We start from the raw sequence: 13,752 nt of genomic DNA, 5'->3' as shown, positions 1-13,752 counted from the left end.
ATTATTATGCTTTTAACCCTTTTAATATCAATCTGTCTGGGACCATCTCTGTAATACAAACTTCCTCTTTTAAAATGATGTGGATTAAAATCTTTCATCAAAATTTCACATTATGTTCCAAACACCACCAGTTTAACAATGATAAGGTTATTTCACAACATTCTTCATCATCATCATCATCATCATCATCATCATCGTTTAACGTCCGCTTTCCATGCTAGCATGGGTTGGACGGTTCAACTGGGGTCTGGGAAGCCCGAAGGCTGCACCAGGCCAGTCAGATCTGGCAGTGTTTCTACAGCTGGATGCCCTTCCTAACGCCAACCACTCCGTGAGTGTAGTGGGTGCTTTTTATGTGCCACCGACACAGGTGCCAGACGAGGCTGGCAAACAGCCACGCTCGGATGGTGTTTTTTTACGTGCCACCGGCACGGAGGCCAGGCGAGGCTGGCACGGCCACAATCGGATGGTGTTTGTTACATGCCACCAGCACGGAGGCCAGTCAATGCGGTACTGGCTACGGCCACATTCAGATGGTTTTCTTATGTGCCACCAGCACTGGTACCACAAAACTACAAATTCCATTGATGTTCATCGATTTTGATTTGATTCTTTGATTTTTAAAAATTAACTGAAAAAAAGGCAATGTCTTTCAATGAAAATATGATAACAAAAGGGTTAAGGAAGATGAAAAGCTTTGAATTATCGATTTTTAATTTACCCACTGCATTTCTGAACCCTAATGCTATGTTAGCAAGTCAATAGGGTATACATGCATACTTAAAACAATTTTACAAAATACTTCATGTTTGAGTAGAATTCATTGACTCGTGAAAGCTGCAGTCTAGTTGAACATCAAACTGACTGGGTAATTGATAAATGTTGAGATGGATTTGGGAAATAGCTTTTAAATACTGTCAAGGTTGTATCATTTATGTAAAAGAGTGTACGACTATTGTAAAAACTGGGTAATTAAGAGATCCACATTCTATGCTGGCATGGGTTGGATGGTTTGACCTGGTCCCGTGGGTCTGAGGTTTGCATTGCATTCTGTCGTCTACTTTGGCATGTTCTATGTCCTTCCTAAAGCTAACCACTTCACAGTATGCAGTGGGTACTTTTTTATGCTACCAGCACTGACGACATCACAATGCAGCTCAAAGGACTATGAACCCTTGCAGATGTGGGTGTCAGTTTCATACTAGAGGAGAAGGGGTTAAAGTGGGAGAGAATGGGGAATGATCAGAGCAGTTTCTTGTACAGGATCTGCATAGCTACTCACAGTTAGTAAGAGGTATGTACATATGTATATATGCAAACATATATATATATATATATATATATATATATATATATATTGGCACAGGCATGGTTGTGTCGTAAGAAGCTTGCTTCCCAACCACATGGTTCGGGTTCAGTCCCACTGTGTGGCACCTTAAACAAGTGTCTTCTACAAAGAATAAATCCTGGGGTCGATTCCTTTGAGGTGGTGCTCCAGCATGGCTGCAGTCAAATGACTGAAACAAATAAAAGAATATATATACACACAAACATGTATATACTTGTAAATATATATACATACATATATGTGTGTGTGTGTGTATGTGTATATATATATATATATATATATATATATATACACCAGAGTAAACACATAAATGTGAAACAAGGTGGAAAAATGAGTACTCAAATACCAGTGGTAGAGTAATATGCTTTATTTAAAGCAGCAGAAAATTCAACAAAACCTGTTACTCTGAGTTTCCCGTTGCCGTTCATCGGACAGTTTTTGCTAGTTTTGATGAACGGCAACGGGAAACTCAGAGTAACAGGTTTTGTTGAATTTTCTGCTGCTTTAAATAAAGTATATATATATATATATATATATTATATATATATATACGCATGTATGCACACACATACATACGCTCACACACACATACACGCACATAAAAGAATGCAGCTTGGAAGTCAAGTAAGAAAGGTTATTAAATGTGGAGAATGTGTGAGGAAGCAGGTCTTCCCAACAGGACCAACTATTCTACTTGATAGCAGATTGTTGAAGAAATTAAGAATATGAAGGCAGGAAAAGCCCTGATTAATCAGGAATCACTGCTGAGATGCTTAAAATATCTCACAGAGTAGGATATGGTAGTTCACTTGTATGGCTAATAGAGTTTGTACAAGAATGTGTTGCATCCAACAACTGATGTAGTAGCCATTGTATTTAACTGTTAGAAGGGTAAAGGAGATGATTTTGAGAAAGATAGTAACAGAAGCATCAAATTAGAAAAAGTGTTGTAGCTCAACTAATTAGAAAGAGAATTAACCTAGATGAGATGCTATTATTTGGTTTAGTGCCATGGAGAAATACTACTGCTGCCCTCTTTCTTGTAAGGCAACTTCACAAGAAGTATTTAGCCCAAAGCAAGCTTGGTATTTATTAGTCTGGAGAAAGCCTCATTCCCTGATCTGATGGTCACTGCAGAAGCTAAATTTAGACAAATGGTTGGTGACAGCCATTCAAGCCATGTACAGTGCAGAGGTGTTGTCAGTAAGGTGAGACTTAGCAAAGAGTACAGTGATGAATTTAGTGTGCATAGAAGAGTTCACTGGGGCTTGATTCTCAGCCCCCCCTCCCCCACCTTTTCATAATATTCCTCTGGGCCATAACAGAGGAGTTTAAGATTAGGTGCCAGTGGCAACTACTTTTGCTGATGACTTTGATGTATACTTTGCTACTGAACTGAATCTGTAGTATTTCTTATTTCTTTATTGCCCGCAAAGGGCTAAACACAGAGGGGACAAACAAGGACAGACAAATGGATTAAGTCGATTACATCAACCCCAGTGCATAACTGGTACTTAATTTATCGACCCTGAAAGGATGAAAGGCAAAGTCGACCTCGGCAGAATTTGAACTCAGAACGTAACGGCAGACGAAATACCTATTTCTTTACTACCCACAAGGGGCTAAACATAGAGAGGACAAACAAGGACAGACAACTGGATTAAGTCGATTACATCGACCCCAGTGCGTAACTGGTACTTAATTTATCGACCCTGAAAGGGTGAAAGGGTGAAAGGCAAAGTCGACCTCGGCAGAATTTGAACTCAGAAAGTAGCGGCAGATGAAATACTGCTAAGCATTTCACCCGGCGTGCTAACGTTTCTGGCAGCTCGCCACCTGTAGTATTTCTAGCAGATTCAGTGACAGTGTAGAAGTTCCATTTTTGTTGGTTCATTGAGAGACTAAATGCTGATACATGTGGTTGATGTAACACAATTTGCTCCACTAACTACATAGATTTTGTTGTTGTTTAGCTCCATAGTCAAACCTATGATCAAAAGCATTCCAACCTGTATCATACTGTGCTTTGGGAGATATTTAAGGTTAATATCCTTGGCTCAGTGGTTAGAGAGTCAGGTTCACAATAATGAGGTAGTGAGTTTGATTCCTGGACCAAGCAGTTGTGTTGTGTTTCTTGAGAAAAACGCTTTATTTCACGTTGCTCCAGTTCACCCAGCTGTTGCAACATCACTGGTATCAAGCTGTATTGGCCCCTTTGCCTTTCCCTTGGACAACATTGGTGAGGTGGAGTGGGGAGGTTGGTATGCATGGGTGACTTCTGGTCTTCCATGAGCAACTTTGTGTGGACTTGTGCCTCAGAGGGTAACTTTCTGGGTGCAATCACTTGGTCATGCGTGACCAAAGGGAGTCTTTACCCTTTTTTTACTTTCTTTTACTCTGTTACCCATATCTATTCAGACAATAGAAAGAAAGACAGAGTATCACTGAGGTGACTTCTGAGATCGATACCTTATAGAATTTCTACAATTGAGTTAGGGATGTTCCTCAACAGCTTTCTTTGAACAAAATATTTCAGATCCTTCTTCACCATATTTGCATACTTGATCAAAATAATACAACATACAGAGACTTCCAGCCTTGCTTGAACAAAAGTAATCACCATTCTGTAATAGGTAAAGTGTTAGCCGATTTCTTTGTTGGTGCCTTGGTACATTGTCTGTAACAGTTTCATATAATCCCACCCTTGAACTTGTATGCAGCTTAGCAATTTATTCATTTATTGTATTACTTGTCCTTATTATTAACATATACTTTGCTACTTCAATTTCTGACCTTACCTAATATTACCATTGTTACAATATTTTACAGGTGAAACTATTCGTAGACGTAACACCCCACCTCTTCCACTGGAGCCCCCAGTACTTGATGATGGAGGATTTTCCACATTTGATCGACGTCAGTCACGGAGAACTATCGGTCATCGTACCAATTCTTTGCGTAGTATGAGGTTAGTCTTACAATTTTTGTCATGTATTAACCTTTGTAAATTATCAAAATTTCATATAATTTCTTATATAATTATAGCTAAACAGATAAGATGGCAATCTCCCATTAATTTCAAATGTCACATCCCATATTCATTTGTGTATAATGCATATTTTTTGCCAGATTATTAAATCTTAAAAATTTGTGTGTGCACATTAAACACAAAAACTAGCTTGGTGATGTTATTTTAGCACCATTTTATAGTGCGTATTATATACAAGAGATATTTTTCTTAGATTTCTTTACCTAAAATTAGATTTGTATTTTGTATATGATAAGAGTATGTATTATAGATAAATAAATAAATTTTCCCTCAAGATCCAGATCATAAGTGAAGATTTCAAGAGCACACTGTGTTGCTTGTAAAGAGTTTTGAAATTTGTACTTACTTTCTAAAAGATATGTGCTCTTTCAAGACTTGGAAAATGTGCCTTTTAAATACTGGCACACCTAAGGTTTTCATCCTGTTCATGATGATGACAATACAACTACATAATCAGACAATCTTTCACCATCATCTATTCTTCCAATTTTAATTAATTGGATCTCGTGTACATCAACTCATTTCAAAAAGAGTATTTTTTTTCTTTTCAACTTATGCTATCATATTTGCTTTGAGTTTATCTCTTTCAGTATAAAAGACATAGTCTTAATGAATTAAAATTATTACTATTGTAGCTCACAAAATCGAATGTGTTAGTGCTTACTTTAGCACATAATCTTCAGTAAACAATAAAATTATGGATGTTGAGACTAAGTATTTCATTCCGCAGAATACTTATGAAATATTTAATGAACAAAAACAAGCGATTTAGATCAGGTAATGAGACTATCACTGTTACTCCCCACTGAACATGCAGGCTCCAGGAACTTTGATTGTACAACAGATAATTAGTTCACTGATTAAATATATTTCAACGTGGTATCTCCTCCCCGCCCACGCACACACAGAATTTTATAAATAAATAAATATGATTATCTGTTTGATAAATGAGAGTATCATTTTTTACAGCTGAACAGTGTTTTCAATGGACCACTAGATTAGGGAGTTGATTTAAGGCATGACAAATCTCAAAGGTTTTTGTTTGCTTTTTTAGCCTTATAAATTTTAATGCAATTAAGAAAGCTGGTAAAATGGCTTTGATTATTTCTATACGTCCACCATCATTACCACTGCTGCTCTTACTGAGTTTAATAGTGCGAATAAGTTGACTCAAACAAATTTTTACTTTTGGTTTTGCAAGTGAAGATTTTTTTTAAAGATTTGGTGTCACCATTGAGTAACTATTTCATGATTATATTCTTTTGGATTTTTTTCCCCTGTTTTCATTAATTGCTATCATCATCATCTTCATCATCATCACCATCATCATCATCATCTTCGTCATCGTCATCATCATCTTCGTCATCATCACCATCATCATCATCGTCGTTATCATCATCCAACTTTGCCTTTTATCTTTTTTGAGTTCAGTAAAATAAGAACCAGTGGAGCACTGTTTGATGTAACTGAGTTCTTCCTTCTCTTAAAATTGCTGGCCTTGTACCAAAATCAGAAAGGTTTATTTAAACTCATATTGTAGGCTGATCAGAAATTTGTTCAGTATGAGTGTGATCTTTGTGACAAATATTGATTCGTTAATTCAACACAGTTTTGTCTGTAACTTTATAGAATAATGTGATGTTTGATTTTAAGACTGGGCTGTTTTTGTTGTTTAGCCTTAAGTGAACAATGAGTTAGCTAACCTGCGATCAAAAGCCATCCATGGCCATCCTCCTTATCTCCCCTCCCCACTGGCATAGTATATCACTGACATAATATATATTCTCCATTATAAGCCTAAATTTTTTTTTTTTTTAATTGGTAGAGTATGATTTTGTGGAAACTTGGCTGCTATTTCTTACAGTTCACATGACCATGTGGCAGATCCTTTGTTGGCTTGTGTTTTTAACGTTTCTCTTTTTGTTTCTTTTCTTAATATTCAGTGACTTTTATTGTGTGATGTTACATAGTTCTTGTTATAGATATTATGATTACGTTCAAGCACTGGAATAAATTACTTTAATGTGAGGCACAACTCCATGATTAAGAAGCTTGCTTTGCCATCATGCAGTTTTTCATTTGATCCCACTGCATGGCACCTTGGGCAAGTGTCTTCTGTTATAGTGCTTGAGTGACTAATACCTTGTTAGTGAAACCAGCAGACTGAATCTGTACAGAAACTCATCATGCATGTGTGTGTGCACACACATGCATGCTTGAATGTATATGTGTTTATATCCACATCTTTCCATGATACTATATCAGTTCTGATGCTCTTTATGCCTCCCATTAAAACACATTCTCACACACACACACACACACACTTACTCTCTCTAACACACATCTGAAAGTAGTATCATCATCATCATCATCATCATCATTGTTTAGCGTCCGATTTCCACGCTAGCATGGGTTGGACAGTTCAACTGGGGTCTGGGAAGCCAGAAGGCTGCACCAGGCCCAGTTTTATCTGGCAATGTTTCTACGGCTGGATGCCCTTCCTAACGCCAACCACTCTGTGAGTGTAGTGGGTGCTTTTTACGTGCCACCGGCACGGAGAGCAGACGAAGCTGGCAACGGCCACGATCAGATGGTGCTTTTTATGTGCCACCGGCACGGGGGCCAGGCGAGGCTGGCAACGACCACGAACGGATGGTGCTTTTTACGTGCCACCAGCACAGAAACCAGATGAAGCTGGCAACGGCCACGATCGGATGGTGCTTTTTATGTGCCACCGGCACGGGGGCCAGGCGAGGCTGGCAACGGCCACGATCAGATGGTGCTTTTTATGTGCCACTGGCACGGGGGCCAGGCGAGGCTGGCAGCAACCACGAACGGATGGTGCTTTTTACATGCCACCGGCACGAGGCCAGTCGGGGCGGCGCTGGCAACGGCCACGTTCTTACATGCCACCGGCACTGGTAACTCAGCTGCAATTTCCATTGATCGATTTCGATTCTGATTCTCAGTATATGAAGAACAAATGAGGGTTGATATCAAGAAAGACATTTGGCCACTTCTCTGTAGAGTGCTGCTTTCAGAAGTCTTGTACAACCCATGCCAGCATGGGAAAAGCTAATGGAAATACAAAGGTGATAACAAGCACACAGATGACAAGTTTAACTTACCTGGCAATACTTTGTCATTTGGGGTGGTACTGCCCAAAACATGAGACTTTTTTCCTACCTCATACCAACCTAATTTCTTTCACTTTTGAACAGTTTGTACTCACTGTTTGTACACACAGGCGCAGGAATGGCTGTGTGGTAAGTAGCTTGCTTACCAACCACATAGTTCCAGGTTCAGTCCCACTGCATGGCACCTTAGGCAAGTGTCTTCTACTATAGCTTTGGGCCAACCAAAGCCTTGTGAGTGGATTTGGTAGACGGAAACTGAAAGAAGCCCATCGTATATATGCATATGTATATATATATATGTATGTGTGTGTATATATATATATATATGTGTGTGTGTGTGTGTGTGTGTGTGTGTTTGCCCCCCCCCCCTCCGCCCCAACATTGCTTGACAACCGTTGCTGATGTGTTTATGCCCCCGTAACTTAGTGATTTGGCAAAAAGAGACCAATAGAATAAGTACTAGGCTTACAAAGAATAAGTCCTGGGATCGATTTGCTCGACTAAATGCAGTGCTCCAGCATGGCCGCAGTCAAATGACTGAAACAAGTAAAAGAGTAAAGAGTACTTATTGCCCATCCTGATAACCCTTAGTTTTAGTCTCCTCCAGTCCCATTGTTTAATTTATATAAGGGAGTGGCTAGCCAAGTGTGTATCTTACTCTTAGCCTCATATCACAGTTGTAGAGTTTTCATCCTTGTTGTGGCTGACATTTGAATTGTAATGCATATTAGCATGTTGGGCCCTATACAATATTATCTACAAGTGTAGATAATACAATATTATCTAACCCTTTCATTACCAACCCAGCTGAAACCGGCTCTGGCTCTGAGTACAAATGTGTTGTTTTCATAAGTTTTGAATTAAAATCTTCCACCAATCTTAGTCACAATTTACGTTCCTAACATTAGCTGAATGATAACAAAGTTATTTTACTAAATTCTTTGTTATACTTAAAGTAATTGGAAGAAACACAGAGCATCTCAACAGAAATACAGTAACGAAAGGGTTCTGTCCTGTTCTAGCTATACAGCCACTGTTAAGTGTGTTGAACTGGAATACATGACAACTACAGTATCTACTTATCTAACTTTGCTGAAATAATTATCAAGCTGTTATTTATTCCTGTTTTGAATTTGAATTTTTTTTTTATTTATTTATTCAATTTATTTATTTTTATTCTATTTCTCTAGTGTTTTTCATTTTATTTTATTTATTTTTTTGTTTTATTTATTTGTTTGTTTGTTTGTTTTTGTTCAGATCACCACCACGACCCAGTCCTGCTAGTGTGACATATTCTGATGATGATTTGGACACTAAACCTCCGTTAGATGACAACAGTAGTAGCTTAACAGAAAAGCCAGATTTAGAAGAGTTGACAGAAGTAAGTCTGTTGAAAAGTTTTCTGCTTCTTCAGATATTCTTATAAACTGTGGCTTGAGACTTCTGGATGGAGTCAGATGCGAATTGAAAAGGGAACAGACAATTTGTCTGTTCCCTTAATAAAAACTAAGATAATTTTGAAACCTTTTAAACGTGACCAACACCATAACAAAGGAAGATGCACAATCTCTTTCTCTCTTTTCTCTTTTACTTGTTTCAGTCATTTGACTGCGGCCATGCTGGAGCACCACCTTTAATCGAGCAACTCAACCCCGGGACTTATTCTTTTGTAAGCCCAGTACTTATTCTATCGGTCTCTTTTGCCGAACCGCTAAGTAACGGGGACATAAACACACCAGCATTGGTTGTCAAGCAATGCTAGGGGGACAAACACAGACATACAAACACACACACGCATATATATATATATATATATATATATATATATATATATACATATATACGACGGGCTTCTTTCAGTTTCCGTCTACCAAATCCACTCACAAGGCTTTGGTCGGCCCGAGGCTATAGTAGAAGACACTTGCCCGAGGTGCCACGCAGTGGGACTGAACCCGGAACCATGTGGTTGGTAAACAAGCTACTTACCACACAGCCACTCCTGCGCCTATATGTTGCTCTTTTCTTAATAAAGAGGAAATGGTGAACAAAGTGGATTACATTATTATATTTTTTTTTTCTGGTGGGAGGGGAACTGGTACTTGTAAGTTCGAGAGCCATTGCTTTAATTGGATATCTCACACCCCTGTTGAAGTAGATTGGCTTGCAAGAGCCCTGTGCTGGTACCACATAAAAGCACTCTTGTTGGTGCCATGTAAAAAGTACCTCAGCCAGCACCACGTAATGGTATTCATGCTGGTGCCACATAAAAAGTACCCAATACATTCTGTGGAGTGGCCGGCATTAGGAAGGGCATCCATCTGTTAAAATTAAATCAAATTAGACTGAAACCTGGTGCAGCTTTCCATCTTACCAGCTTTAATTAAACCATCCAACCCATGCCTTCATGGATAACAGACATTAAATGATGATGATGATTCTTATAAATGGGTTCCACAAGTGTGTGTGTGTGTGCACTAAATGCTAGAATTAAGCAGGTAGTGAAAGTGAATGATTTAGAGAGGCAGCCTACAAGAAAGGAACTCAAAGGTGACTGGACACAGAAGGCTATGTTGTGGTACTATAAAGATGGTTGGTATTTCTTGTTTATCTGTAAGACACAAAAGGCATTGAGATTCATATATCATCGTCCAGATTACATATATAAAATTATGATGGACCTACACACACATATACAGATATTGCCAGGACAGGCTGCCACAGTCTGAATCATCTTCTGTTAGAAACTACTGCCTCCTTAGACTGATGCTCCTATATATCATCTGGCTTGATTTCTAAAGCTGGATGCCCTTCCTATCACCAACAATTTTACAGAGTGTACTGGGTGCATTTTCCATACCATCAACTCTAGAGAGGTTGAATGAATAAACCCCCAGAACCCTCTGCAATCTTTACTCAGTTTGCCATTCACTGTACTGTCTATGTTGAATGCATTTTGTGGTACCAACATTAGATAGGTTGTCTCATTCACCTGTCCAATTAAGTGATTACATTTTGGTCAGCCGATACCAGTACAGGTGGGGTCCTGAACACAAGACAATGTAGAGAGTATTCAGGACTCAGATATGTAAACTAGGGTGAGGAAATATGGGGCCAGAGCAGTACCGGGGTCAGAGATGCAAATAAGTGTTGAGAGTGCTCAATAACTTAGGATGACTGCAAATGTTCATGAGACCAAGGAGGTAATTAGAAGAGAGATCAATGATAACAAAAGGGCCTGGATGTTTGGATGGAAGAAAGGAGCAGTAGTTTGATGTATGTGGCAAGACTGTTCAAAACAGCAGAGGTAGACATAGCTGTGGGTAGATGATGGGATAAGATAAAAATTAGGTGATGAGAAGGAATTGTATAGGCCTGAAGACAGTGCAATGCAATCTTTTAAGCATGGGTCTTGTGACGGGTAAGGGAGTTAGATGGTTGAAGAGGACCGGTGCATTTTCTTATACATAAGAGGAATGAAGGTGGGCCAATGAAGTGACGAGTCAAAATATTTAATGGGTGTCAGGTGAGTGGGGAAGGCAACAAAATGTAAGTTGTATACTTGGCAGACTACAAAGTATCTCAGTATCTAAACACTATTTTCATGTCAGGGTACCTCCTGCATAGATGGTAGAGTCTTCTACAGCATCACATATCACAAGTCAGTTTGATCCTTTGTCATTACTTCTGTGAGATGCAGTATCTTCAGATCAACCTTCGCCACTTCATCCAAAATCTTTCTTGAACTCCTTTTTTCCACAGGTTCTATTAATTTGGAGTTCTCAGTAATTCTTTATGCAGTGGTCATCTTTCATATGCATCATCTGCTTATACCAAACAGCCTTCTTATACACTACACCTAATTCTGCTTATATCCACTTTCTCTCTAAATTAATTTATCCTTTGGATTCCATGCACATTAATGTTGCACATCTATTGGTGCAAGCTTGTTTCATTTCATTCTAGCCTTTGCAGTCTTCTACAGTCAAGCCCCATATCTCACTAACACACAGCATTGCAGTTCACAAGTATCATACAGTCAACCCTACACTCTGAGAGAGAGAACTTTTGTAGCCAACAGAAGTTATAGTCCCTTCAACCTTTTCCAATTCACTCAGACTTTGGTTGCTGTACTTTCTAAACAACCACCTCTTCTGCTAATTGTGTTACCTAAGTAACAGAAGCTATTGACTTCTCCAGGAGAGCCAGTCAGGCATTTAAGAGAGCCTAACCATTTCCCATATGCTCTTAGTGTATATTCCTTCAGTGCATCTTCTACATACAAAGCTTGCCTTCACTGTTAGTCTGCCTGTTATTCCACTATATTTCTTGTGTGCCCATAACATATTGGGTGCCCTTGCATACCTTCCTACTTATTAACACTTTAATCTTTGCTAAGTTTACCTGGAATCCTCTGTATTCTAGATTTTGCTTTCGTACCAAGAATTTCTTTTCTAATTCTTCTGCAGACTCAGCTTTGAAAACTAATTTGATTGTCTTTTTTTCCTTTCTTTTATAGCCAAGTGACGAGAGTGAAGATGAAACTGTAAAGAATACAAATACCACAACTGCTGGAACATTCTACAATCAGTACGTTAACGATACAGTCCGCCAGTCTTGGCAACAGAGCAATCCTCGATCAATGTATAGCGCCTACAACTACACAGACAGTGAGGAAGCTGACAGTAGCACTTACGGCATGAACGTTAACGGTGGCTACATGATGGTTAATAACACTGCAGGATCTCGAACACCAGTCGCAGGTTTTTCATCATTTGTTTAAGAACTTGATCAGCTTTGATTCATTTTGAAAGATTTCTAGCTTTAACAGAGATAGATTTGATGAAGAAGAAACAATATGAATGATAATAAGAAACGAATAACCAGAAAGAGAAAACATCATAATCATCATCAAAATCTGTGCCAAAAAGAAATTTGCAAAGAACAAACTGTCAACATACATGCATAATGTATTTATGCGATATATATGCACACTTGCATGTATAATGTGTATGGTTTGAAATGTTATGAAGCGTGGCTTGCTCTGATAAAAACCATTGCAACTGGTCAGCAATAATCTGGGTGATTGTTGCAATCAATAATGCACTGATATTGCAGTTTGGTCCATGGTCTATGGTCCATTTTACTCTGGAAACAAAAGAGTCTGGGACATCTATGCTTGTCAACTCTCCCCCCCACCCCGTTTGTGATATTTCTTTTATATGTGAGGAAACAGTATGGACTCCTTCCAATCTATCAAACATTCTAACAAACTCATATACAAACACACACACACATATATATATACACACACATATATACAAACACACATATATCTGTGTGTGTGTATATATGTATGTGTGCATGTGCATATATATGTATGTATATATATATATATATATATATATATATACACATGCACACACACACATATATATGAGAGGAATGTAAAATTCCAGTTAATTTATAATATGCCTGACATATTTTTTAAATGTCAAAACCAAAAAATATATCGCATCAATTTTATTCTTTTATTTTCCATTTTTATGTCCTTTCCATTTCTTTTTTTTCTTTTTTCCAATCCCCGACCCTCACACACACACACAACACACACACACACATATACACACAAATGCACACATACTTTTTTCAGTTGAAATTTTTTTTTTTCTTTTACTCCAGCTATTATAAAATAATCATTGAAGCAATCAAGTTAATTGAATGAAATAGATCAATGTACCTACCATTGTCAGATTTTCATGATTTTCCTGAAAATCTTTAAACTGGTGGGGGGGGTAAGCCCTCCACCCTCGCCCACCGCCACATCACCATCGCTGCTATTAAGAACGTACCTTTATTTTGTATGTGTGTTTGTATATGTACATACATATACACACACACACACACACACACACATATATATACATATATATATATACATATATATATACATATATATATATACATATATATACATATATATATATACATATACATATATATATATATATTATATATATATATATATATTATATATATATATATATATCATCAGCCCCATGGCAGTGTCCCATCATAGCTGCAGCCAAACAGCTGACACAACCATAAGAATAATCCCAATTTACACGTCTTTTTTTCCTTAATTAATTGTCATCATCATCATCTTCGTCATCACCATCAATATCATCAGCATTTTCATACAACACTGTGGCGCATCAAGG

At 38.1% G+C, this 13,752-nt stretch overlaps 1 protein-coding gene across 8 annotated transcripts in view; it reads left to right on the top strand.

The window, feature by feature from the left end:
* Positions 1-13,301, top strand: part of LOC115216625 (protein sidekick-2-like) — a 676,686-nt gene extending 663,385 nt beyond the window's left edge. For all 8 annotated transcript variants that reach the window (XM_036500690.1, XM_036500685.1, XM_036500715.1 and 5 more), the window contains 3 exons: positions 4,178-4,316; positions 8,792-8,915; positions 12,051-13,301. In XM_036500690.1, the coding sequence (XP_036356583.1) occupies positions 4,178-4,316; positions 8,792-8,915; positions 12,051-12,314 (527 nt within the window). In that variant the 3' untranslated portion in view covers positions 12,315-13,301. The remainder of the gene's footprint in view (positions 1-4,177; positions 4,317-8,791; positions 8,916-12,050) is intronic.
* The last annotated feature ends 451 nt before the right edge of the window (positions 13,302-13,752 follow it).

This window comes from Octopus sinensis, linkage group LG1 (assembly GCF_006345805.1).
Source record: "Octopus sinensis linkage group LG1, ASM634580v1, whole genome shotgun sequence".
Classification (NCBI taxonomy): Eukaryota; Metazoa; Mollusca; class Cephalopoda; order Octopoda; family Octopodidae; genus Octopus; species Octopus sinensis.
This window is presented reverse-complemented; position numbering and strand designations above follow the sequence as displayed.